Source organism: Sturnira hondurensis, unplaced genomic scaffold (genome assembly GCF_014824575.4).
Source record: "Sturnira hondurensis isolate 20B ecotype Veracruz unplaced genomic scaffold, ASM1482457v3 Scaffold0018493, whole genome shotgun sequence".
In the NCBI taxonomy this organism is placed as follows: Eukaryota; Metazoa; Chordata; class Mammalia; order Chiroptera; family Phyllostomidae; genus Sturnira; species Sturnira hondurensis.
The window spans coordinates 1,789,490-1,815,967 of NW_028091124.1; the positions used below are offsets into that span (position 1 = coordinate 1,789,490).

Consider the following 26,478-nt stretch of genomic DNA (forward strand, 5'->3'; position numbering starts at 1 on the left):
CCGCGCCCCACCCATGGAACTGGCGAATGATCCTCCAGAACAAGCTGCTGTTCGAGGTCAAGACCGTCTCAGTTTACACACAGCCAAAGCCACGGACCCTCACCTGAGAGAGGAGAGCAAGCACCCTCCGACAGGGGCCCAGCTCAGCCGAAACCCGAAGGTTCCTGCGGGCCGGGCTGCAGTCCCCGTTTGCCTGAGGAGAACGGCGGGCGAAGCTTTGGTGGTTTGTAACTGAAGCAAAGCACAGTTACAAACACAGAAATTCCCCAAAGCACAGAAACTGGCTTCTTCAGAGCAAATTCTCTCCCTTCTAGACAGAGAAAGATCTGCTTGCTACTTACAAAGGTGCTCTGCTCCATCCCGGCCCGCCCGTCTCCCCAGGCCCAACGCAGGGCTGCTGCTTCCCTGCCCCAGGTGTGGGTGCACCTGCAACCACGGAGTCGCCACCGCCCAGGAGCGCCAGAGAAGGCCTGTATCCAGAGTGACATCTCTGTTCTTCAAGCCATCCTCTAGCTTTGGGGGTTTGGGTCCCCGGCATCCCCACTCATCCCCCCTACAGAGAGCCCAGGGTGGCTTCAAGGGACCAAGGCTGCCACTTTGTCCCAGGCTGAGCTCCTCGCTCGGGGCCAGGCACCAGGACCCACCGTTTTCCTGGGGCTCTGCCACCTGCCTGTACTGACTATGGGCTCAGCGGCCAGGAGGACAGGGTGCTCTCCGTGACATCCCGCCTGGCCCGCTGACTTCCCTAAGAGCGAGGATCCTTTGTGCACACCTGCCGGAGACAGTGTCTCTCCAGGGCTTTTGGTGTTCAGCGCACCGTTCTCAGAACCACCTCCACTGTCCTTCCTGCAGCGTTACAACCCACAGGGACTCCGACTCACAGAGGCTGGTGGGAGAGGGGTGGCCACTGCTTTTATCTTTTTAAAAGTAAGCGTTTTAAATTTTAGAACAGTTTCAGATGTACAGACAGCTGCAAAGAGAGCTCAGACTCCCACGCACCCTACCCCACGATTCACCCTATTATCAATGTGCTACATTGTAACGTTTGGCACATTCGTTACAATCAAGAAGCCGATATGGATACACAGTTACTAACCCACGTTTGTACTTTAGTCAGATGTCCCTGGGCTTCTCCAGATGTCCTTTTATCTGCAGGATTCCATCCAGGACAGCACGTGACATTTAGTTGTCATGTCCCTGAGGCTCTTCCGGGCTGGGACAGTTCTCCAAGCTCAGATTGTTTGTGATGACATACACAGTTTTGAGGAGAGCTGGCCGTGTGTTTCCTAGAATGTCCCTCGGGTTGAATTTGTTTGACATTTTTCTCATACTTAGATAGAGGACTTAATGTTTTGGAAGGAAGACCACAGAGGGGAAGTGCCATTCTCAAAACATCATATTAAGAATACACATTGGCCTGGCCCTGTGGCTCAGGTGGTGGGAGTGTTGTCCTGAGCACCAAAAGGTTGCAGGTTCGATCCCTGGTCAGGGCACACACCTGGGTTGTGGGTTCATTCAATCTTCAGTCGGGGTGCCTACAGGAGGCAGCTCACTGATGTTTCTCTCTCACGTCTCTCTCTCTCAATCAATATATCTGTCAGTGAGGATTTTAAAAAGAATACACATTATCATCATTATTTACCAGCAATGACATTAACCTTGATCATCTGGCTGAGCTGGAGTTTGCTGGGTTTCTCTACTGTAGCGTTACTTTTATTATACCATTAGTTGTCTTTGTTTTTTTCAAATTAAAAAACTGACACATAGCCCTAGCCAGTGTGGCTCAGTGGGTTGGAGCGTTGCCCCACAACCGGAAAGCTGTGGGTTTAATTCCCCGTCAGAGCACATGCCTGGGTTGCTGGTTTGACACCCCCCAACCACCCCCCCACCCCACCCCCGCGTCTGGGCGGGCGCAATCCTAGAAGGAAGGCAATCAGTCCCTGCCTCTCTCTCGCATGCATGTCTCCCCCTCTCCCTTCCTCCCTGTCTAAAAAGCAAGGAAAACATGTCCTTGGGTGAGGATGAGTATTTTTTAAATGACATATAATTCATTTAAGATAAAACTCACCACTTTAAAGTCCCCAGTTCAGATGTTTTTAGTATATTCCCAATGTGCGCCGTCCTCACTGCCGAATTCTAGAACAGGTCCATTATCGCCTGGAAAGAAGCCCGTAGATGGGAGCAGCCCCTCCCCAGGCCCCTGCCACCCGTTTGCAGTCTGCAGGCCAAGGTGTGTGTTAGTCGCCCGAAGGGTGAGAACGGAGGCCTTTTATTTACTTTGTTTTGTTTACCCGTATCTCCTACAGCTACTTCTACAATGGAAGAGGAGACTTTGAAACGGCATTGGGCCCGACAGTAAGAGACCGAGGGAAGCCCCTGACGGGTCAGACGCCTGCCCACAGAGGACTGGCCCGGGAGGCTGCAGCTCCCCGCTGCTAAGGAGTCAGTTCACCAACGCTGTCGAGCGCCTACTGCGCGCCGCGCACCGTTCCAGGCACTAGGGCTTCCTCCGGCCCTCCCGCACTGCGCAGGCGAGCACGCCTCTCGTGGGGAGGACGGGGGCTGAGCTAGCGAGGGCAGGAAGGGCGGGCAGGTGGCAGGCTCTGGAAGGAGCGATGGAGTCGCCTGGAGCGGAGGGTCCCTCCCGGCGGCCCTTGACTCACCTGCGCCCCTAGCGGACAGCCGAGCGCCCGGCGCCCGGTTCCTCCCCGGTCCCCGAGCCCAGGCGGAGGGCGGGGCGCTGACTGAGCGGCACGCGGTTTCTTCCTAGATTCCCGTGCCCTCCGGCGAGCCGAGTTTGGACTTAGCCGGTGGCAGCCCGGTGTGCTCCAGGCGGAGAAGAGGGGACAGGAAAGCCACGTCAGGCACAGGGAGCAGCCTGGGTGGGTGTCTGAGGCGCCGTTTCCTGGTCCACAAAGCCAGTTCCAGCTGTGCGTGGTCTACGCGGNCAGGTGGCAGGCTCTGGAAGGAGCGATGGAGTCGCCTAGCGCGGAGGGTCCCTCCCGGCGGCCCTTGACTCACCTGCGCCCCTAGCGGACATCCGAGCGCCCGGCGCCCGGTTCCTCCCCGGGTCCCCGGGCCCAGGCGGACGGCGGGGCGCTGACTGAGCGGCACGCGGTTTCTTCCTAGATTCCCGTGCCCTCCGGCGAGCCGAGTTTGGACTTAGCCGGTGGCAGCCCGGTGTGCTCCAGGCGGAGAAGAGGGGACAGGAAAGCCACGTCAGGCACAGGGAGCAGCCTGGGTGGGTGTCTGAGGCGCCGTTTCCTGGTCCACAAAGCCAGTTCCAGCTGTGCGTGGTCTACGCGGCCAGGACAGGAAAATTAGAAAGCCCTTATCTTTTAAAAATCCCGAGGCAGGAGCTGAGCAAGTCTCCCTTCTAAACCCATCAACAGGAATTCACTGTCCAGTTGACACCAGTTTTGGAAATAATTTTTAAAAATTGCAAGCTGGGGAGCTGGGGGGAAAGCAGGGCCTGGAAGGGCACATCCCGTGGACAGGTTGGGTCAGTGTGTGGGGCTGCGGACCTCAGCTTGAGGGAGCTGAGCAACACGGGGGTGGGGGGTTGTGGGAGGACCCTGGGGGCTGTGGCCCCTGGGTGCTGGGCCGGGGACTGACCCTCACCTCTGGGATACATGCAGATTCCTCCCTTGGGCATGTCTCCTGTGTCCCCAAAGGTTAAGCACAGCCTGTGCTGGTAGGGGCCAGCTCTCAGTCTCCCTGTGGGTACAGGAGGCCGAGGGGCCAGAGTGAGGCTCAGGAGGACCCCGCGAGCCTTACAGACACAAGTCTCACTCGGCTCCGGGGAGAGGTGGGCTCAGCTGGACCTGTTCTTGAACTTGCTCAGCCGAAAGGAACCGGGGCACGTCTTAGGGCTGCAGCGGCCTGGGCGGGGGCTCCCCGAGTAGGGCCCCATCTTATGGCTCCCCAAAGGCTGCTGTGCCTGGGCACCACCTGGGGGGTGGGGTGGGGTGAGGGGAGTGGCCCAGGAGTGCTAAGGCAGGAAGGCGCAGGAGCTCTACAGAGGGAAGCTTGCTTGAACTTGCACACACGGCAGGAGGCAACCACAGCTCCTTCCTCAAACCCCAGCTCTGGACTGTCCCCACTCTGCTGGGCCCCAGGAAGTGGCACAGGCGAGCCACATAACCGAGTCTGGAAGGAGGAGGGGCCTGATTCATACCCTGACTCCACCTGGAGGACACCTGGGCTTGGGGTGTCGCCTCTCTGTGCCCCCTTCCCCTTATCTGCAAAATGGCCGCAGCCTCTGGCTGACGGGGGGAGGGGCGGGGGGCGGGGAGGGCAGGGGGACGAGAGTGCGAGCCTTTTGGTGGACACTCGGTACACTTCACTCCTTCCTCATCCCCGGGCCGCGCCCTGCGGGTGGCCGGGGGATTGCAGCCCAGGACTCAATCCAGGCCAGCCTCCCTCGCCTCCTTCCCCGCTGCGCATAAAAAAGTTTCCCTTCCTCCTTCCTTAGCCCTTCATTTCTTTGTTCCCTTTCTGGGCCAAAAGGGGAAGAAGAAAAGCAAAAAAGGAAGAAGGGACGCTGGCACCAGAGGAGAAGAGAACCTCCCAGTTTTCAAAACACGAGACCGGATGAAGAGCCGGCACCACCAGCGCTGATCAGAAACGGATGAGGTCCTCCTGCCTCCTCGGGGCTGGCTCCCCTGGCGGGACCGGGACGCGGCCCCAGGTGGGGGACTGCCCGGCTGCAAGGCCGTCCCCACTGGTCCCCTGGTGCGGGCAGCCCTTCCGCACAGCCTCACTTGGCGGCTGGCCAAGCCCACGGCCACAGGGTGGAGTTCAATGTGAGCGGGGTGGACGCGGGTTGGGGCTGAGCTCTGGCCACGCCTTCCGCTAGGTTGACCCCCCAACCCCCAGTCCCTCAGAATGTGGCCGCCCTTGGGGACGGGATCTTTAAAGCGGTCATTGAGGCTCCTGGGGTGGCCCTCAGCCCCCAGGACTGGTGTCTTCACAGGAAGCAATTGGGACACAGACACACACAGAGGGACGCTACGGGAGGACAAGGGGAGAAGGCGGCCGTGTCCGCGCCAAGGAGAGAGGTCCCCAGAGAACACCCTGTTCTTGTGCCGCCAGCCTCCAGGACTTCGAGACAGTCCGTGTCCACCGCCCAGCCCATATGTTTGTTACGGCGACCCGGGCCGAGATGGCTCTGCTCTGGGCCAAATTCGACGGGCCCGGGGAGTCAGAGGGAATCCTCTGTGTTGCCCCCCCTAATGCTCACTGTCATCATCTCAGGATTCCTTGTCTCGCCTGCTGTCCTCGGGCCAGGGGACAACACTGATGGACAGAGGCAGGCCCCCCAAATGCACGTTCTCGCACGCCCACTGCTGCCAGGGTCCCCTTCCTCCCGATGCAGAAACCCACCATCATGTGACGACCCCTCTGAGGTCCCCATGGCCGCCTCTTCTCAGGTGAGGGAACCGAGGCCCGGAGGCACCCCATGACCTGCCTCGCCACTGTCCCTGGGCGGAGAGCGGGGTGGTGCCGAGCCCAGGCAGTTTGGTGCCGCTGCCTCTGTGCTACAGCTGGACGCTCCTTTAACGTGGAGAGGGAAGGAGAGGGTGCCGGAGTGGACCTGAGTGGCCTGTGTGGCCTTGGGCAACCCAGGCAGGCACTGAGACACAGCTGTCACCAGGATGGGCCTCCTGCCATGGCCACCAACCTGCAGGGACCCACCTGCCTCCCACCCTGGAAACTCGGGGACCAAAGGGCCCCGGCTCCTGGACACACGCGTATCTCGTGAGCAAAGGAACTCGGCTGAGGGAGAGAGCCCCCGGGTGGCCGCCGCAGCCTGGGATTGTGGGTGCGGAGGGGTTGGCGAGGGGGATGATTTCCGGGGACGTAGAGGAAACTGGTTTTCAAGCTGCCCTCAGCCTTGTGCCCTTCATCCCCTCAGCACATTTACAGACCGGGAGTAAAGACGGGAAGCCTCATGGCACATCTGAGCACCATCCCAGGAAGAAGAAATCAAAGCAAGACCCAAGTTTGCCCCGAAAATACTGCAGGTCTTGGGTTTGTTCCACGTGGGACCAAAGGGTGGTTCTGTTCTCAGGAGGGAGAGCCTTCGGGCACTTTGCTGTCACTATCTCAGAGCCCCTAGCCCCTGCCCGGTCCCCGCCACACCCCACCTCCCTCCCCAGCCTCCAAACGCCGGGTCCCCTGGCCAGGAGCCTCTCCCCAGAGCCCGGACCGCCCCATCCCGGGGACAGGGCAGATGACACGCTAGGCTATCTACTCCGGGTGCACAAATTACTGGAGATGAATGCGCTGCTTTAGGTCACACAGCTGGAGAGGGGCCTCGTGACCACGCGTCCCAGGGCCTTTGGGACTGGGAGGTGATATCCCCACAGCTGTGACACGGCAGCGAGGTCCACACTGTGGTGTGCTGGTGTCATTTCTCTGGGTGACATTGTTTGGTGTGGCCTGGGGCACCTGTGTGTACACTCATACACACACACACACATACACTCACACATACCCAACACGGAGGTTACCCTGCTTCCCTATTTGGTAAACTGCCTTTTCCAATTAACTTTCTAGCGTGAGAAAAACATCCCCACCCGCTTCACTTTAGGACCCTGGGCCCTGCTCTCTGGATTCCATGGGACTGGACAGTTCCCCCATGTGGCGTGAACACGTTTCCATCGTGTGCCCCGGGAGGCGGCCCTGGAGCCGAGTCCTGCACGCCAGCCATCTGGTTCGTTTCCACTTATGTCCTGGGGCGGGTTCCTAGCAGGAATGTTCCTGCGAGCAAGGACACACAGACTTTGGGGCACACTTCTTACTTGTCCCCCGTGAGGACAGTGCTGATGTTCGTCTTTGATGGAGAGGAGCTGCATCTCCGAGTCTTTGTCTTGGGCTTTCCCGGGAAGGGACGCNAGTTCCCTCATGTGGCGTGAACACGTTTCCATCGTGTGCCCCCGGAGGCGGCCCTGGCGCCGAGTCCTGCACGCCAGCCATCTGGTTCGTTTCCACTTATGTCCTGGGGCGGGTTCCTAGCAGGAATGTTCCTGCGAGCAAGGACACACAGACTTTGGGGCACACTTCTTACTTGTCCCCCGTGAGGACAGTGCTGATGTTCGTCTTTGATGGAGAGGAGCTGCATCTCCGAGTCTTTGTCTTGGGCTTTCCCGGGAAGGGACGCCCCGCCCAGCCGCAGCCCACGCTGGGCCCTGCTGGCTTCCGGCGCCTCCATCCCCAGGTGCTGCCTCCCCCGCTGTGACCCACTGGGGACACACCCTTTCTGTGAAGACGAGTTTCATTTGGGGCTGCTTCTTGGCTCACGGAGGCCCCATCTCCAGAGCACTTTTCCCCAGGAGCTTGTTAATAAGACAGCTTCGGGAACAATATGTACTTGGCGAGTTCTACTTCCCAATTCCTTTCCCCTCGTCACTTTATGGGTTCTTTGACTTCTAACAGATTTTTGTTTTCCTGTGGATTTCCAGGACACAGCTCTGGAGAAGGGGCCATTCTCCAGCTCAGGACACAAATAAAGCTGGCCAATCTTATTTTTTCAATGAAGACTGTCGTTAGCTTCCCCAGCCAGCCCAGCGAACCCCGGCTGTCCCTGCAGGGCCCTGTCCCCCGGCTTTCAGAGAAGGCCATGGACGGACAGCTGCTCACACCTTCCTGGTCCCCTGCTCAGGTGGGCCCTCTGGGTGGCAGACTCTTGGAGTCTTGTCGGAAAGGGCCGGGGACAGGGCGGGTGATTGTGACTGGTACGATCCATAACGGCCCCTCTTTTACTCTCCAGGGAGCCCCTGGGATGGACTCGGGGGGAAGCGTGGGCAGAGCACAGGCAGTCAGCCTGGGTCTGAGCAGTGACCCTCACGGGAGCCCTGCAGCTCCCGCCGCACCCTGCCCCCACCACCCTTCGGTGCACGCTGCTGCTCCTCGGCTGACCTCGGCCTCTGCTTGCTGAGGCTCTGAGGCAGCCCGGGCATCTGGCGTCATTCCCTGTGACCTTGGCAGGAGCTCATCCACCACCAGATGCCTGGTGCCCCTCTCGCTCCCTGCCCATACTTCCTCTCAGGGGGAAAAACAGCACTCACAGTGAGTACCGGCCGGTTTTCAGGGGGCACCTGAGAGACTCCAGCTCCTCAGAAAGACCCGCCAACTGCCTCAGGCTGGCTGGGAGCAGCGGCCGCTTGGGGGAGGACCATGCAAGGGGCCTGGACGGGGCCGCCAGAGGCCTCCACTTAGCACATGCATGCACATGCATGGGGACACCCATGCACACATGCACGTGTGTGGACTTTTAAAGGCAGACCTAACGCTGTTAGAGAGCGTGATGGCCCGCCCCCCAGCACGGGGACAGGGCAGTGGTCTTAGGAGCTCGGGGACACGTGGCCTCCTTTTGTCCCCCATCCGCGCCGAGCTTCGCCACTAGCAGCTCCCCACGCTGTCCCTCTCACGGCCGGCAGAGGGCAGAAGCGAGGCGTCGCCAGCTCTTGCGTTTGCTGAGCAACGCTGCAGGGAACGGCGTCACCCAAACTCCTGCTCACCGGGACGCACAGATGGGACCTTCTTTGGAAACAGGGTCTTCACAGATGGAATTGGTTCAGTTGCAGTGAGGTCCCACTGGAGGGGGCTGGGCTCTCAATCCACTATGGCAGGTGTCCTTATAAGGAGAGGAGACACAGGGACAGAGGCACGCTGGGGCTGTTGCTGCTGCAGCTATAAGGAGCCAAGGAACAGCAAGGAGCGCCCACAGGGGATGGGCAGAGGCGGGTCCTCCCTCGGGCCCCAGAGAGAGCGCGGCCTGGCCTGGGACTTCCTGCTTCTAGGAACGGAGGGAATAATTTCCGTTGTCTCCAGCCCCCTGGTTTGTCCAACTTGTTACCATGGCCCCAGGAAACCGATACTTCGCATTGTCTTAGAAAGTGGTTTGTGTTGAGCGCGGGCCTGCGAACCAGACGATCGCGGTTCGATTCCCAGCCAGGGCACATGCCTGGGTTGCAAACCGGTTCCTTGCAGGCTAACTACCAGCAGGGGATGCACAAAAGGCAACCATACATTGATGTTTCTCTCCCTCTCTCCTTCCCCTCTAAAAATAAATAAATAAATAAAATCTTAAAAAAAAAGAAAGTGGTTTGTGTTTATTTGTACATTTATTTACAGTCAAGCTGCAATCACACTAACAATACCAACACCACATACCCCTCTTCGACAACAGTCTGCACACACACACACACACACACAACCTCCGGCACAAACGCAGGGCGAGGCAGGGGCCGGTGCTATAAGCAGCTGCAACCCCGAGCTGATTCTGGACGGACTCCTTGCCCAGCCCTGGATGAGGCTCTGAGGCCCTGCACACCACTCGTGGGGACCGGGGGCAATGGGGCTGCCCTGGAGTCGGGGGCCTGGATGGAGGGATTCACCAAAATGACCCGGAAGCAGCCTTGAAGGGAGCAGGGCCCACAGGCAGAGGAAGTCAGGGCCTCTCCCTATGGGGGTACAGCTAATTACAGGAGGAAGGACCAACCCGGCCAGGTGGGGGCTGTCTTTACCTGGGGCTCCCCTTTACCAGGGGCCAGTGTGAGGTCCCCTAGCTGCTTCCTGCCACCTCCCACTCCCGAAACCTCCCTAGTCCCCAAGACTCAGGACACTGGGGCCTCAGCCAGAAGCAGCTTCCTCCACCAGGTGTGTGTCCCGGAGCCCAAACGGTGACTCACCTGTGCCATCAGCTTCCTGGAGACAGTCGTCCTGGTTCCTTCCAGCTCGAGGGCAAAGTTTCCCACAGGTGAAGGCAGGTCCTGCTGTGAGGACCGGAAACCTGCGTTCCCTGAGGCTTCACTGCAATGGGCCCACCTGGGCGCCTTGCGGACCTGAGCGGGGCAGAGCCCCCTGGTGGTTGTGGTGTGCTGGTGTCCAATAGTCCAGAATGTTACTGAATTTTGCAGTGTATGATGCACACTGGTTTTTTTTGCCCCAAGTTTTGAGGGAAAAATAAGGGTGTGCATTTTATATGGGTAGTGCTAATCCTGTATCTATATACATGTCTTTAATTCTTTTCTTTATGCGTATGCGTTACAATTTAATTCTAGAAATCAATGATGATATCTGTATGCAAAATAATACCCTAGAATATGATAATTGGTTTTGTTTCTAAATATAAATAAATACAAATTGAATTAAAGAATTAAAACAAGCCCTGTCTGGTGTGGCTTACTGGATTGAGCACCAGCCCATGAACCATAGTGTCGCTGGTTCGATTCTCAGTCAAGGCACGTGCCTGGGTTGAGGGTCAGGTCCCCAGTAGGGGGCGCTTGAGGCAACCACACATTGACGTTTCTCCCCCTCTTTCTCCCTCCCTTTCCCTTCTCTCTAAAAATAAATTAAAATGAAAGACTTTTTCCCCTGAAAGTTTGGGCCAAACCATGGGCACACGCTCTACACAGGAGCACATCATACATGGCAGAATGTGCTGGCGGCCTTGGCAGACCGCCTGTCCGGGGGGCCGAGGTAGAGGCTGATGGTGAGGGTGAGAAGAGGCATGTCCTGGGCTGGGAGGCGCTGGAGGGCAGGACAGGCTGGGGGCTAAAAGGACCTCAGGGGGGGCAGTTTCAGCTTAGGGGACCTCTGGGAGGGACAGTGTGGGAGTTCCCTTCAGGGATCCAGAATGTTCTAGAAGCCTGTCTACACATGGGGTGTGGAAGAATCATGAGTGGGGAAGCAGTGCTGGGTAGGGGTGGGGGGTGCACTGACCTGCAGGGAAAATAGTGGGTGAAACCCTAGGGGACAGAGTGGAGGCAGGGGCCTGGGCCTGGGCCTGGGCCTGAAGGCTGGGAGGCATCCTTTGGGGTGTGGGGGGCTTAGCAAAACCGAGCAAACCTGGCATCTTCACGTCTGTGAACTGCAGACACGGCGGCAGGGTGGGATGGGGCCTCAGAGTCCCGTGGGAGCACCTCCAGTGTGCACACAGGCCCTGCCACCACCATACCCCCGAGAAGGTACGCCCACAACACTCGTCAGAGGAAGATGGCATCTGGAGGCTCTAGCATTTCTTTCCCACTCCTACTGCCTGTGAGCCACACCCAGAAATAAGGACACTTTCCAAATTCAAGGACATCCTTTTAATCACAAACTACTCATCCGCAGTCTGGCCGGAGGTGGGAGCAGAGCCGAGGGCTGCCTACAAACACTGTGCAACCCTCCCAGAAATGGTGACAGGCCCGCCCTGCTCCCCCAGCACCTGGCCCCCTTGCTAGGGAGGTACGGGCCTCCCGCTGGTCCATGCCTGCACCACCCCGACTCCGAGATCCTGTCAGCTGGTCTCAGGTAGAAGGAAGGGACTTGGGGCTGTGCTGCCCTCGGGACCCAGGACACTGTCCCCAGGCCAGGCCCTGATCCGCTGGCCTCCCTGCCTGCCTGCAGCCTCCGTGCGTGGGCAGCTCCCTGGCTGCGGCCTACACGATGCCTTCCGTGCGCTTGCTTCCCCAGACTGCCAGCCCGGTCATGAGCAAGGTCATCAGGATGGGCACCACGATCAGGGGGCAGAGGATGCTGCCAGGTGGGTCCTGCACAGCCCTGCCGGAGACGGGGCAGCCCCCAAAGTAGCGCTGGTGCACGGCAACGAAGAACGAGTCCACCGCCACGTTCGGCCAGAAGCAGCCCAGCGTTTCCATCACGTGCTTGGTGCAGTCTGAGAGCTCACCGTAGCTCCTGCCGGCAGGAAAGCAGGCTGTCAGTCCCCGGGCAGCCAGGGCACTGAGGTGGGGCCTGAGCAGGGGGCTCTTCACCAGGTCCCCCTGCCTCGAGCATCTCCCGATGCCCAGGCCCCGGGAAGTGGCCCTGAGTCTAGGAGAGGAAGGCCCCAGGTGGCTCCCGTGGGAGCTCCCCTGACATCCTGCACTTTTCAGACCCTAGAAGGTGAGCGGGGGCTCAGGGACAGCCCCTCTCTGCTCTTGAGACCCAGTGGCTGGGATGTCACACTGAAGGCGGACTAATGGTGGGGCAGCCTTGCATCTCAGACATCAGCCCAGGGGCAACATGCCCTCAGGTGGGCAAACCCTCAGCCCAATCTCAGGAATAAATTAGTGATCTGGAAAACAGATTGGTAGAAATGACCCCAACTGGAACACTAGGGGGAAAGAGCTGTGATAAATTAACAACACTTTCAACAATGTCAACTCCAACTTGAAACCTGAGTCCCAGAAGGAGAAGAGGGAAGGGGGGAGAAGAAATATTTGAAGATATAATGACTGAGAGTTTTCCCAAAATAATGAGACATCAATTCACAAACCCCAAAATGTCAGAGTACCCCAAGCAAGACCAAAAACCAAAGCAGCAGTAACAGTGAACATCCACAGACATGTCAGAGCCAAATTCTGAAAACCGAAGATAAAAAATCTTGGCGTCCAAGAAGACACCTCCAGGGAACAATGCACGAGTTACAGCTGACTTCCCACCCGAGACTGTGCAAGCTCAGAGACGATGGGGGCATCTTCAAAGTACTGGTGGGAGCGATGGGGAAACAAACTATCTGCCCTGAATCCTGTACCTGGCAAAGAATATCTTCCACATATGAGGTTAAAATAAAGACCTTTTTAGAGAAAAAAGAGCTGAGAGAATTCATTGTGTTATAAGAAATGTTAAAGTTCTTCAGTGAAAAGAAAAGAACCAGTTGGTGGCCCTGGCTGGTGTGGCTCAGTGGCTTGAGTGTCAGCCTGAGAACCGAAGGGTCACCAGTTCAATCCCCAGTCAGGGCACATGCCTGGGTTGTAGGCCAGGTCCCCAGTAGGGGGCATGTGAAAGGCAACCACACATTGGTGTTTCTTTCCCTCCCTTCCCCTCTGTAAAAATAAGTATATATTTTTAAAGAATAGAACAGAAAGAATTTTGAACCCTCACAAAAAAATTAAGAGTTATATAAATGGTAAAAATGAAGATATTTTAAAAACACGTTTCCTTATTTTTAACCCAGAAAGTGACTAAATGAAGTAGAAGCCATAAGTCAATATGGGAGCGACCCAGGGGGGCTTTGGAAGGCCTCTGTCATCCCCCCCGCCACTACCTGACGGTCACTGAGTCGCGTTTTGGCTGCCTGGCTGCTCCCCGGGCCATCGCCCCAAGGGCACAGGGTGGGCAGGGCCTCCCAACAGGGCGAAGAGCAGGGGGTAAGGGAGAGGAGGGGGTGCAGGACTCACACCCCCTGAGTGTGTGGTTTTCCCAAGGGCATAGAGACTCATGTTTCGGGTGGAAAGTGGAAAGCCACAGAAGCCTAGCAGGCTGGGTCTCACTGTCAGAAGCAGTGAGCGAGTTCCCGTCCAGTGCCCGGCACCTGGTAGCGGGGAATGGGTCAGGTGCTGCAAAACGGTGAAGTCAACCGCACGGCTGCATCTCACACACGCTGGTTTGCGCGGCTGTCCTCTCCAGGCCTCAGACCCACCAATGCTGCAGGCAGCGTGGGGTGTTCTGCAGGCCCAGGGACAGTCCACCCTACACGTTGCCCCCCATCCTCTGTGCAGAAAGTGCAGAGCTGGGAGGCCCCTGGAAGGAGCTGTTGCCATCTCTGAACACGAGCGCCCCCCCCCCTCTGCCCCCGCCACCCAGGAAGCTGCGACCCCACAGACCCCAGGCCGAGGCCCCAGGGGCACAGCCTGATCTGCGGGGGCTATTCTGGGATCAGGCGCTCTCTCCCTGAAATGCTATCGTCCTCGTGTGCAAAGCCATCCCGTCTAAAAATAGCTGCAGTGAACAGTCGGGCCTCTTCATCTGTTTATTTATACAGACGGGACAGCTGAAACTCGGAGTAAACACTGCGAACCCCGTGAGCGAGAGGGCAATGAAGGAAGCTCCGCAGAGCAGAGTCTTCTGTTCCAAAGGACCTGACTGACCGAGGGCCCATGTCCCTGTGGAGAGAGTTCTCGTGGACCCCTCTCTCCAGTTCTCAGGGGACCGAGTCGTCACCCTTTGTGGCCCGAACTGTCTATTCTGGGTCCCTAAGCAGGCTTTGCTGGGAATGTTCCCGACCACAGTGGTGGGCATTTGTTTCCCAGCGGTCCAGGGCCTGAGCTCCGCTGTCCCTCGCTTTTGAGAAGGTGTCCATTGCCGCCCATGGGCTCTGGGGACTCGTATGGCTGCTGTTGTCCCCCAGCTAGCTCCAACTGCCCCTGCTGTGGAGAATCTGGGCTTGGGCCCTGCCACCCTGGGGACCTGGGTTCACATCCCAGGTCCGCCACTTATCCCCAGTGATGCAGGGTCCCTCTGACCTGTTGCAACCTTGGTCTCCTCACATCCATGGGGAGACGCGGGCCCCACCTGACGGGGTGGCTGGCACACCAAGGGCCCGACACGCAGCAGGTGCCCACTGGGTGGGCGTTTCCGCACCGCCTCCTCCCAGCAGCTGGCGTGCGGCTCAGGAAGGATGCACTTCTCGTGCTAGGGACTCGCCAGCGTCGACCAGGGAGAGTGTGTCTAGTCCCCTCGAGAGCTGGGGACAGGCCACCTGGGGTTTCAGTTCCCTTTATCCAACCACTGCAGGCCGACGTCTCCCTGAGACCATTCACAACCTGGTGGCTTCCAGCAGTTTAAATACTTGCTGAGGGCAGGGCAGATAGAGCCGGCGGGGGTGGGGGGGTCCACATTTCCCTTTCAAGTGTGGGCGCAGGGCCCCTCCAGCCCTCTCAGCCCCCCACCCCCAGCCAGGGACAAGGACCCAGCCTCTCAGGTCACCTTGTCTGGGGAGGGTGGGCCTTGCTGTGGCCTCTCCGGGATGGGGGCAGACGCCCAGTCCTGGAGCAGCACCTGGACCAGGGGCAAGGGGGGTGGGGCTGGGCTGGGAGGGCAGGACCCCTCTTTGTGCCTGATCCTAGGCGCCCCAGGTTCTCCCCCACTCCCCAGTCCCTGCCCCTCCTTACCCCACCCCCAACATCAACTGGGCCACCCCAGGCATCTCTGTGGCCTCCGTGCAGAAAGGTCTTGGCCACCAGATGGCACCCCTCCCCAGGGACCTCCTCTTCACCGTTCCCCTGTCCACAGGGACCCCCCTCCCCACACTTCCCCCTCATCGGCCACTCCCTACCCTAGACCTCCTGGGGTGCAATCTCCCCCTCCACCTTCCCGTCTGGGGACTGGCGCCCACCCCTCCTGGGCCAGGGGATGGGACATCTGACACCCCAGCCCCACCTGAAGCCTGGTCCTGTCCACAGCGGGCGGCCCCCAAACACGGGGAGCTCTTACCCATCTGGTCTCCAGGGCCTCCCCCCAGGGGCCCCCCTTTCCTGCTCCCCACCCCCCACCGTCCCCAGGCCTAGCAGCAGAAGTGAGTCATGGGGCTGACTCGCGGCACCCACATTTCCAGCCCGAGTTTCCACTTCCGCCGGAGTGTGGGTGGGCCGGGGCCTTGGCCTCTCTGAACCACTTCTCCTTCCCCACCCAGCTGAGGCGGGGGCAGCCAGCACCCCCCCTCCCCCAGTCTGCCATCCACCGCTCTTCCTGCCACAGTCCCGGCCCTGTCCTCCCCACCCCCGCCAGCCCGCTGGCCACATCTTGTCACTGGCACTCCCTACAGCGACGCTCCCCTGTGCTGGATGCAAAAGCCCTCCTGTTGTACCCACCCTCAACCAGGTCCCCGCCACCCCTCTGGCTACATTGTAGCCACAGCAGCCCATGTTTCTGCCTCAGGACCTTTGCACCTGTTGCACTTGCTGTGTGGACGGCTTCTGACCCCATCTTCCCCCGGCCAACCTCTGCTCATCCTTCAGCAGGCCTGTCCTGGACGAGGCCGGCCTGGACGCTGCCACCTCACCTGGCTCCCCAGGCAAGTGGGTTTTCCTGTGCAGATGGGGCTTCCCGGGAACGTGCCCTTCCATTCCTGGGCCCCTCACTCACTGCCGGTCCCGACAACAAGACCGCACACCCTTAGAGGGCTGGGACAGTGGACGATGCAGACAGAGTCCCAGTGCCCCGGCTCCCGGCAGTCCCCTCAGGGGCGGAGTGAGAGAACGCTGAAGAAGAGGCGGATCTGGCAGCACAATTCGTGGGACGGCGGGACGGCGGGACGGCGGGTCACTGCAGCCCACGCTGCGGCGTCTGACGGGCACAACCCCTTCTCGGGGGAATGACACAGCTCTCCCGGTTAAGTGTTTAAAAACTAGCATGAAGGGGGCGTGAAGAATAAAGTTAACAACCGACTCAGTGGCTACATGTGACACTTCTAGTCTGCAGGGGACCGGCCATCTTTCCGGCAAAAGAGACGCAGTGAGCGCCCACACAGGAGACTGTAGGTCAGTGTTCTTTGGCTGCAATATTAAAAACTAGAATTAGTAAGAAGACGATGTGTTTTTGAAAAAAATTGAGTGTATAGAAAGTAAAGATCACTCATCATTTTAAGGTCACACAAGAATTTTAAAATTCCGTTACAGGCTACTGAGACAACAATAATGGCGATGCTATATATTTCAGAATTAGTGGAATTGAGTCAGACAGCAAAAAAGTAAGTTATGTTATTACTAAACAAACAAAAAAAGAGAAAATAGCTATCCAAATCAACACATTTTTAAAAAGAACAACAACAAAAACTTTCCAAAGGTTGACTAATTTAAATGCATTAATAATTATTATTTTCTTAAAGATTTTATTTATTTATCTATAGAGGGGAAGGGAAGGAGAGAAATATCAATGTATGGTTGCCTCTGGAGAGTCCCCTGCTGGGAACTGGCCTGCAACCCAGGCATGTGCCCTGATTGGGAGTCAAACCACGATCGTGTGGTTCGCAGGGCCGCACTCAGTCCATTGAGCTACACCAGCCAGGGCGCATTAATGATTATTAAACAGTAACATTTATTGATATTTGCAAAAATATGAAAATGCGTAAGCAAAGTCAACAGCCGATCCTTTAGAAAAACAGGTGTAATGAAATGGGCACATTCTGGAGAGTGTGACCCACCAAACACAGAGAAAACACCAATACACTGAACCATTTTGAATTGGGGCATTTTGGGGAAATTATAAACGATCAAATTTTGACTTCAAAAGTAGAAAATCTGAAAAAAGTGGAAAATGTTATTAAAAAATGACATTCACACGGAGTGCTAGACCCAGGCAGTCCTTCCGAATCTGTAGGAATGTAGAAAAAGACGGCGAGATTCCCAGGTCTTTAAGAAGTTCGCCAAACCCAGATCCCGAAGCCCTGGAGACAGCCTGCCCACAGGCCTTGGAGCACCGGGCGGCCCCGCTGTCACTCAGAGACACAGGCCAGTGTCCCGTGGGAGACACAGGCAAATTCACGGTCCCGCACAGAACACCGTTTCAGGTGTCACCGAAGCCTGCCCCCATCCAATGCTGCCGCGTCCTGTCACAGCAAGGACACGCGCCCGTTTCCAAGCCGGTGGGCAGGCGCTGGGCAAAATTCAACAATTCTGATGAAAAAGGAACAACCTTGAAAACCGCAGAGAAGTTCTTAATGCAGCAGAACCCCCTCCAGCCAGCTGCAGGCGGCACCTGTGTCACTGGAGCCCCGGGGGCCTTCTTGTCCTGGTCAGGGACCCGCCCCGTCCATGTCACCAGGTCAGGCCTGTCTTCTACCTCGTGGTCCCAGCTTTGGTGACGGGGCTCCTGACCGGGACCTCCAAAATAGTTACGGTGGAACCTTCCCCAAGCAGCCTGGGGCTGGCTGCCCTCTGGGCCACTTCCGTGGGTGACAGAGAGCCGCACAGTGGCCTGGCCCTCATCAGGCTCAGTGACTGTGAGTGTGCCAGGCCATCTCACTGCCACCAAGGCCTTGGGCACACAGCTGGTCAAGTGGCCCTCGGGATGGACGACGGAGCCCACAGGGTTGAGTTTCCCACGCCTGTGTGAGGCCCGTGGGCTGCACGAGACAGGGCGTCTCTTGTGTCCGACGTCTCAGGGGATGTGAGAGGAAGTCGTGTTAACTGTTTCGTTAAAAACATGTCAGTCGGGGCCACCGCCCTGGGCCTGGGCCGGGTGCCCGCCAGCTGTGAGCCTGGACTTGCGGCAGGAGTGGGTGGGGTGGACTCTGTGCAGTGGAGCCCCCCGCCCCCGCTCAGACCCCCCCTGCCACTCCGCGGGTGTGGCGCGGACCCCCGGAGTACTGGGGCAGGAACGCTCCGAAGGCTGTGGCTGCCACTGGCTTTAAGGGGAGTGGCTCCAGGGCTCCTACTACAGGTCATCTCCTTACAGTACAGAGCAGGGACTTCCGACATCTTGGCAAATAAATAAAAAATGAAAAGCACAGGGAATGTCGGGCTCCCCGTCAGTCGGAGGAATTCCGGCATTTGCGTGCCACAGGGGACACCCAGTGACGGTCTGGCTCCCAGGTACCTGCTGGATGGCACAGGCGCACCCCTGCCTGTCCTTCGTAACTGGCCCCTGCCTCTGCTGTGCCTCCCGACCACTGGGAAGGTGCGGAATCGGGGTTGCCGGTCAGGTGGGCTACCAGGGGCCAGGCTGGTGTTTGGGGGCAGCGCTTTCTCACTGAGCACCTGGCCGGGACCCGGGAGAACAGGCTCTCCTGGACAACAGGAAACAGGTGTGGGGCCGGCTGCTGTTGGCTGTCCCACTGTCTCCTTGGACTGTGACCTACCTTGCAGAGGGCACGACATACCCACTCTGTTCCCTGCCAGACCCTGGGGGAGGCGCACAGTAGGGCTCCATGCAGGATAGTGAAAGGAAGCTGAGGAGCCTGAGACTCCAGGGCCCACCAGAGGGCGCCACTGAGCCCATGCTCCCCAAGCCTGGGGCCAGAAGGGAGAGATGTCGGGGGTCACTGCCCCTTCCAGCCTTGGCTGCCTGGTGGCCCCAGTGCAGACAGAAGAGCCCTGGGGACATCTGGGGTTCCTGCCTGGATACAGGGCTGCAGTGGAAAGTCCCGAGCCCCCTACTACCACCCAGAGGTACAGGTCCAAAGTTTAGTCATTCAGAGCTACAAGCGTCCCTGACCTGCCCCCCATGACCCGTCCCGAGGACCTGTGACCAGGAGGCACAGTTCAGGGGAGGAAGGGGACACCCCAAGAGGACTCTTCATCTCTGTCCTGATGCCCGTGGCCAATGCACGCTCCATGTGCAGACTGCGTGGGGGCCCTGAGTAGAATTCGGAAGGGGGCCCCTTCCTCCAGGCAGGGTAGCTGGCTTGGCCACAGAACACAAGCTAGATTCCAGCCTCCACCAAGCCGACTGTCCTGGGAAGCACACAGCCTGCCAGGCTGCTGTGTGAACTTGTGGAGACACTTGGATCTGAGCCGCAGGGTCTGCCCCAGGGAGACCAAAGGGGCCAACGCCCCAAAGGGCACCTGCCCCATGGGGAGACGGGCCCACCAAGGCAACTGTTACCAGCCGAGGGCCCGCCTCTTCCCGTGTCTCTGGGAGGTTCAAGCAGAGCTTCGCCACCACACAGCAGCTCTGTACTCAGCCCTGCGCTTCGGCCGCAGCGTGGCTCCCCCTCGGGGGTCTGCAGACAGAGCACCAGCCCCTTCCCTGCCCCCAGTCCTCCACCCGCCCAGGGGGCCCCGGGACACCATGCTGCAGAGGCGCAAACCCAGGTCCTGCCCGGACAGACGGGCAGGCTCAGCTCATCCACCAGGGCCGGTCAGTCCGAGAACTGGGGTTCTAGGCCCTCGCTGGGAGCCTGCGATACTGGGCCCTGGGGACAGGGCAGGCCCAGTCTCGACCCTGCTGGGCGATGGACGTCCCGTGACTAAAGGCCACAGGGAGCCACCCAAGGAGCTGTGGGTGTGTGGCGTGGGGACCCTGGGGCCCATGGGCCCCCACAGCTGCTGTCTCCCGAGGCCACACACCACATCCCCAGGATGGCTGAAGGCCCTGCGGGTCCAAGGACGGGACATGCAGACGCCTGTTCACAGGACCCGGTCCCTCCCCACACCAGCAGGTGTTCTGTCCCTCCTCACAGACTAGGGCTCGCAGGCGGCTCATGCCAGCCAGCCGAGGTGGCGTGTGGTGGCTGCCCAGGGGATGACTTGGGGTCTGCCAGGCTCCCTCTGCCCGCCAGGGGGCCCCTCTTGGGGAGGGGGCCTCCTGGCCCCTGATCCCTCCGGCCTGGCTTCTGCCACATCCGGCCACCGCTCCTGCTCAGATGGCTGGGCTCCAGGGCGGAAGGAATCTGGGCGCCTCTGCCTGCTGGGAGGAAGCGGAAGGCTCCTAAATCCGCCCCTGGCTCCATGGCGCTGAGCTCGGGCACCAGACATGGTGCAGGAGCTGTGAAGCGAGGCTCCCCACGGACAGGGCCCACCTGGCAGATGAGAGGGTGCAGGGTGCAGGGTGCAGGGGGAAGGGCATCATGCCTCCTCTGAGAACCAGCCTGCTGGGGTCTGTGCTTACGGAGACGAAGCCAGTTTGTAAATTTCGGCCGTGTCCCCAGAGGGCCCGTCAGGCACCCTCAGCCCTGGGGTCTGAGAAGGTGGAGAACCAGAACTGGTCACCCAATGGTGTCCACTCTGGGCCGGCCTCATGGCAGGGCCCTGGACGGTCTCCTGGGACCCCTGGTGTGGACACCCAGGTCCAGGGCCCCTCCTGGGCCCCAGGCTCCCACCCTCGCAGGGACACGGGGGTGCCCACGTGTCCGAGTTCCAGGATTAGGCATGACAGCCGGGCACTATTTTCGGACACCTTGGGGACACTGTCCTTACAAAGCCTTCCTGGCGGCTAGAAGGGGCGTTTATCCCTGCCTTGCGCCCCGGGCCCTACCCTCAGGCCTGCCTGCACCACCGCCACCCTGCCTGGAAACCCGGTCACCCTTATGCCACTGGATTCCACAGGGACCCCTGAGACCCTCCCCCACCACCTGGGGCCTCTGCTGCCTGTGCCAACTCATTTGGAGCTTGGGGAAACCCTGAGGGTGAGGGAAGGACTCGGCCAGGGACATTCTGCACCGAGAAGCAGGGGCTGGAGGCGGGGATTTGAGCTCTGAGCTCTGAGTGGCGGGGCTGTCTGTCGCCTGTGCAATGGGCGCAGTGGTCCCTGGCTCACAGCGATGGGGCATCAGTGCCCCTGCCTTGTGGGGCAGACATGGTGAGGCTAAGAACCCCTCCTGGGCGCCCACTCACCCCTCAGGACACCTTGCCTCACGGGTCCTGCTGCTGTGGGGGACTGGCCGCCCGGGGAAGACGCCACCTATCTCAGCGCCTGCGCCCCGTCAGGTTCCAGGCCAAGAAGACCCTCCCTGGGCCGAAGGGGTGGCGCGGTCCCGGGCCACACTGGCCTGGTGGGCACCCTGAAGCCTGTAAAGGTGACCTCTGGGCAGGGTGACACGGTCCCAGGGAAGCTCACTGTGCCACCAGGAGAGGGGACAGTGGCTATGGCTTCGCAGCACCTGGCGGCTCCCCTCCTGTCCTCACCCTGAGCGGAAGGCCACACGGGGCGGTCTCCTGCTGGTTCCTGAGGGGCAGCCGTGACATCAGGTGGGGGCTGGGCTGAGAGCCGATCCTGCCCACTGTTCGGGCTGAGAGCACGAGGGGCAACCCAGCGGCCACACCACTGGCCTGGAGGCAGCTAAGTCCTCAGCCAGCAGCTGCTGCACCCCTCCCTTCAAGTGGCCTTCCCCTAACTTTCCAAAGAAGGGCTGGGAGCAGGCCCCCGCCCGTGACACCAGGCTTCCCGTGAACACGTGCCCAGGAGGGAACACCACTGCCACCCCAGCAAGGGAGAGCCTTCCACACACCCACAGGGGTCTCTCCGAGATTCAGGACCACTGCTGCCCGTCTGCCCAAGCCCCCCGAGGTCCTGGCTGCCCCAGTTCTGAGGGCGTGTGTGTGAGAGCTGCCCGGAGGCCCCACAGGACCCTCCCCATCAACACACAAGGTCACAGTGGTCTGGGCTGGTCCCCACTACCTCTGGTCTTCACTGTCCCTTCCTGGTCCCCTGGTTCTTGCAACCAGCAAGCAACCACAGTGGAAAGAGGGGTTCACATTCACAAACTAAATCGAAGTCTCCTGGGCCTCCTCTGGGAACTTGGTGAACAGCCAGAGCTGGCAAGAGGCACCTGAACCTCGGACAGGAGGCTGTTCGGCACATTGTTGTCTGGCCAAGCCGCCTCCAGGCGCCAAGCCCGCCGGGAGCCCCTGAGAACTGTCTGCATTCTGAGACAGGGCTCGCGCACGGCCTGCCCCAGCGTCTGCCCGGGGCTCCAGGCTGCAGGGCACGGGCGCGAGCTGCTTGCAGTGCTGGGGCTGCGAGCTAACAGCCTGTTTGCAAAGATGAGCCCTAAGGGCCGAGGGCTGTGACAGATATGAGTCACAGGGAGGCGGTGACGGAAATAAACCAAAACAGATGACAGACCAGGGTAGGAAAGAGTAGGTGTTAGACCTGGAATTGGGGGGAGGGGCGGGGGGGAGGACAGGGAGGGGGTCCCGTTCTTTCTTCGCGGGCCCGATGTGTGGTTTCACGCCGGAAGCAGAACACCCGTGGCCCACCCTTCACGGCTGATTGAGTGAAAAGACGGTCGACGTTTCAACTTTGTTTCAAAGGCAAAGGGAAATGCATCATGTTCCACCGGGAGGGAGGAAACAGAATCAGTTGGGAAGAGGAAAATCAAGACCCCACGTGGGTGCCTGAAGCCTGGACAAAAAACACAGGTCCCACGGGGTTTCCCTTGCCCCGAAGCTGGTCCTCCCAGGCAAAATGACAAAGCCAGCAAGGACGCTTCTCAAAGCTCGGCCTCGGAAGACTCGGAAGAGGTAAATCAACGTCGAGTAGTGGAACAAAATACTGGGATTTCAATGTCGGAATGAAGCAAAGAATAGCTAACGTCGAAGACGATCGAATATGATGAAGGAGAAATTGAATGCTAATCACGACTGATAACAGCAGCATAGTATCATGGAATCTAAATGCAAACAGAGCAGAACATACGTGTAAAAACCGGCTGGAAAATGAAAATAGAAACGATAACGCGACTGGACCCAAGGTGGGTCTCCGTTTCCCTTTGACGAATGAGGTTGCATTGAAGCAGAAAAAGGAGAGAAGAGGAGAAAGACTGACAGATCACATTGGACCACCGGGACATCACACATTTAGTGGGGACACCGGTGAGAAACCCAAAGGATGCAGACGGAGTGAACGAAGCTGAAATATGAACATCACACAAGAAATAGAAAGTCAGAACTAATCGAACGCAGAGGAAGAGGCTAGAGAGACGCGTCCCCCCCGCCACCTAGATCTGCGGGTCTCAGGGGCCAATTCACTGAAACTCCCGGGGAAGGAATAATTATCACGCCACACGAACGATTCCCTCCTTGACTCCAGGGCCATCTAGCCCACCAGGCGGTTGGTTAAGGGAAAGTGACTCCAACCCTAAAACCTGATTAAGGACAGTCAGACGGAGGGAAGCCGGGCGCCGCTCCGGAAGCAAATGCGATTAAACTCATCCAGCGGCAGGCGAAGGGGAGGATGAGAGAGACCGAGCAGTGATGACTTCACAGCCCCTCCCCCCCATCCTGTGCGGCCCACCTGGGGCCCCAGGCTGCGTCCCTGGAGGCCTTTTCCACTACTTGCCGACCCACAGCGCTTGCAGGTCACACCCGTCTGCCCCGGCAGGCCCCGCCCCAGGATGCAGGGCACGGCCGCCACCGGGAGGACTCGCTCTCCCCAGCGGACTGTTCTGGGATTAGAGCCACATCGACTAGAACCTCAGTTTGACTTATGGCATTCGGCAAGAGGGGCCTTCAGGTCTTTCGGAACAGCCGGCAGACACTGCATCCAAGAAAGCAAGTATCGTGGGAAACAGAATGAAAACGAGCCCACTGAGAGAGAGGGGATGAGGTCTTCTAAATGCAGACAGTATGACAAAGCCGTGGTGGTGACTTAACAGCTGGGGTGCGTGCTCCAAAACACATAAAAAGAAACTGAAAAAGAAATAGGCTGTGTGCTTTAGATCCCATTTCTATTTCAGTTCTTTTCTGTTCACACATCAAACATTGCGAGACAACGGAGGTCGGAAACGTTATTCAAGGACGTGAGGCTCACGAGGCAGCGAGGAAACAAATTCCAAGTCGTGTCTCCATGTAACTCCCCTCTGTGTTCGGGAGGCGAACCTTACTCCGAAGCACTGGGCGCCCCATCAGAGGCGGAACACACTGTCGCCGCCATGTGACTCTGAGGTCTGCAACGGCGCAGTCTGTGCAGCGGGTGGCGCTGCGCCAACACCGCGGAGCTGCGAGCGCCAGGTGGCAGGTGGGAGGCCGCATCCCAATGACCCAGGGGCTGAGGCGCCCAGGACAGGCAGCAGGCGCAAAGACACAAGTGACATGCGGAGAAGACACGTGCAGAACCAAAGGACAGACAGCTGCTCTCCGTGATGGTAAGAGTCTGTGCCAGAAGAGGGAGAAGGCCGCCGGATGAGGCGGGAGGTCATAGGCAGCACACGTTCCAGGGCAGATAATGTGCCGCGAGAAAAACCAAACCGCCCACCACCACAGGAGAAAGCAGCCCGAGGCGGGCAAATCGAAACCAAAGAGGGACCCTCATTTAAACCTGCGAAAATAGCCCTGGCTGGAGTGGCTCAGTGGACTGAGTGCCAGTTTGATTCCCAGTCAGGGCACATGCTGGGTTGTGGGCCAGGTCCCCAGGAGGGGGCGCTCAAGAGGCAATCACACATTGATGTTTCTCTCCCTCTCTTTCTCCCTCCCTTCCCCTCTCTAAAAGTAAATAAATAAAATCTTTAAAAAATTAAATAAACCTGCGAAAATAAAATCTATACTGACTCATGGACCTGTAAAGAAATAATTATCTTCGTAGGTTTCTGGCGAATCAGTGAAGCTGTTTGCGGGGTGACAGGACAAAGCCTCCAGGGACCGCAGAGCGTCTGTGGCAGGTGCGGTAGTAGCCCGTGACAGAATTCTTACCGAAAGGAGTGGGGAAAAGAAGCAAGGCACACGTGCGGAAGTTCATTTCTCACAGCAAAGCCCTGGCAGTGGCCAAATGGGCTGGATGGAGAAACTGGGACCCGCGCACTGGCCCTCCTGCCATGGAGCCGGCTGTGCCACGGGGTGAGGCTGACTCCCTGGCCTTGCTGCCCGGGAGGAGCACGTGGGAGGAGGCAGGTTCTCCACCCTCCGACTGAGCCGAGGAGGTGGGGGAAGAGGGAACTCAGACCTCAGATGCACCCGTTCCAGGGCGTGCCCCCCGGGGCGTCCTCGGCACAGGTGTCCGAGGTGTGCACTGGGCAGGCTGGGCTGTGCCCACGACTCCTGGAGGTCCCCCCACCCCCTGCAGAGTGGACAGGCAGATCCCTCTTGACGAATGGATCCTGGGAGACCCCGTCCCTGGGCTTTCTGGAGCAGGGTGAGTGCTGGGGGGAAAGTCAGCCTTTGGAGGGACACTGGTTCTGGTCCCCCAGCGGGCCAACCCCACCGCACATAAACCACAACACGCAGGACACTGTGCAGCAGGCCACACCCCATCACCACTGCCATCTGTCCCACCGTGTGCTGTCCTGCTCCATCCCTGGGCCAGTGTCAGGAGGATGCCCGTGACTCAGTGAGGTCGCCATGCCCACCTTCCTGGGCGGGAGTCCCATCTCCATAGGCTGACATTCGCTCCAGGCTGCTGGGGACGGGGCCAGAGCAGTGTGTCCAAGGACAGGCAGAGAGTCCATGTCCCACCTGCCTGCCCCCCCCACTCATGCTGGGACCCGCGTGGCGCCATCCCTCTTCTGACCTTCCACACTCTGACACGGAGGCCCGATTTCACTCCCAAACTGAGGAGGCTGCAAAACAGGGCACTTGAGCACGAGATGAGAGAAGACACACAGCAGGCCCGGTGCTCAGTCACTGCTGCGTCTGGGAAACCCGTGGCCTCTCCCTGGGCCAGAGAGACACAGAGAGCTGGAGGGAAAGCGATGCTGCTGCCCTCGGGTGTGGGAACGGGGGGCCTGCACCCTTCTCCCTGGCTCCTGGCGTCCCCCTGGGGAGTGGGCGTGGAGACCTGGCCCCTAGAACCCGGCACTGTGTGCCCTGGTGGACGCCAGCATTTACTGGTTGGAGAGTTTTAGGGCAGAGGGAAAGGGCACCCGGACAAAGGCGAAGGCGGGTTCTTTGGGGGGCTCACTAACTCTGGTGGCTGGGCCACCTCGGGCGTGTCTCCCTGGCCCAAGGTGGCGCCTCAAAGCCTGCAGCTGGCAGGAAAGAGGGCAGCAGCGGACGGGCCCCTGGTCTCCCAAGTCCGCCCGCCCTTCTGGTCTCGGGGACACAGCCCGAGGTGAGGTCCCCTTCAGACCGGCCGCGTCCCGCTGAGTTTCCGTTCTTGAGATTCTTCTCCTCCCTCGCTCCGCTCTTCCTCCCCGCCTGGCACCCACAGGAAGCTCTCTGGAAATGAGACTTCCTGAGGCCGTATGTGCCCTCGTTCTCTGCAGCTCCCCAAATCAGATTATCCTCCCAGCTAATAAATTCAATTACATTTCATCTCCATCAGCTGCAGGAGCTAGCCCTGGGGCTGGGGTGCAGACTGGGCCAGGTGCAGAGGGCGCCTGCCCCGCCGACC

At 59.1% G+C, this 26,478-nt stretch overlaps 1 protein-coding gene across 1 annotated transcript in view; it reads right to left on the minus strand.

Annotated features, from left to right (window-relative positions):
* Positions 1 to 11,084: 11,084 nt before the first annotated feature.
* The window catches only part of RAMP1 (receptor activity modifying protein 1), a 28,556-nt gene continuing 13,162 nt past the window's right edge, over positions 11,085 to 26,478 (minus strand). Inside the window, exon 3 of the mRNA XM_037069229.1 lies at positions 11,085 to 11,688. Within this exon, the coding sequence (XP_036925124.1) occupies positions 11,433 to 11,688 (256 nt within the window). The 3' untranslated portion in view covers positions 11,085 to 11,432. The remainder of the gene's footprint in view (positions 11,689 to 26,478) is intronic.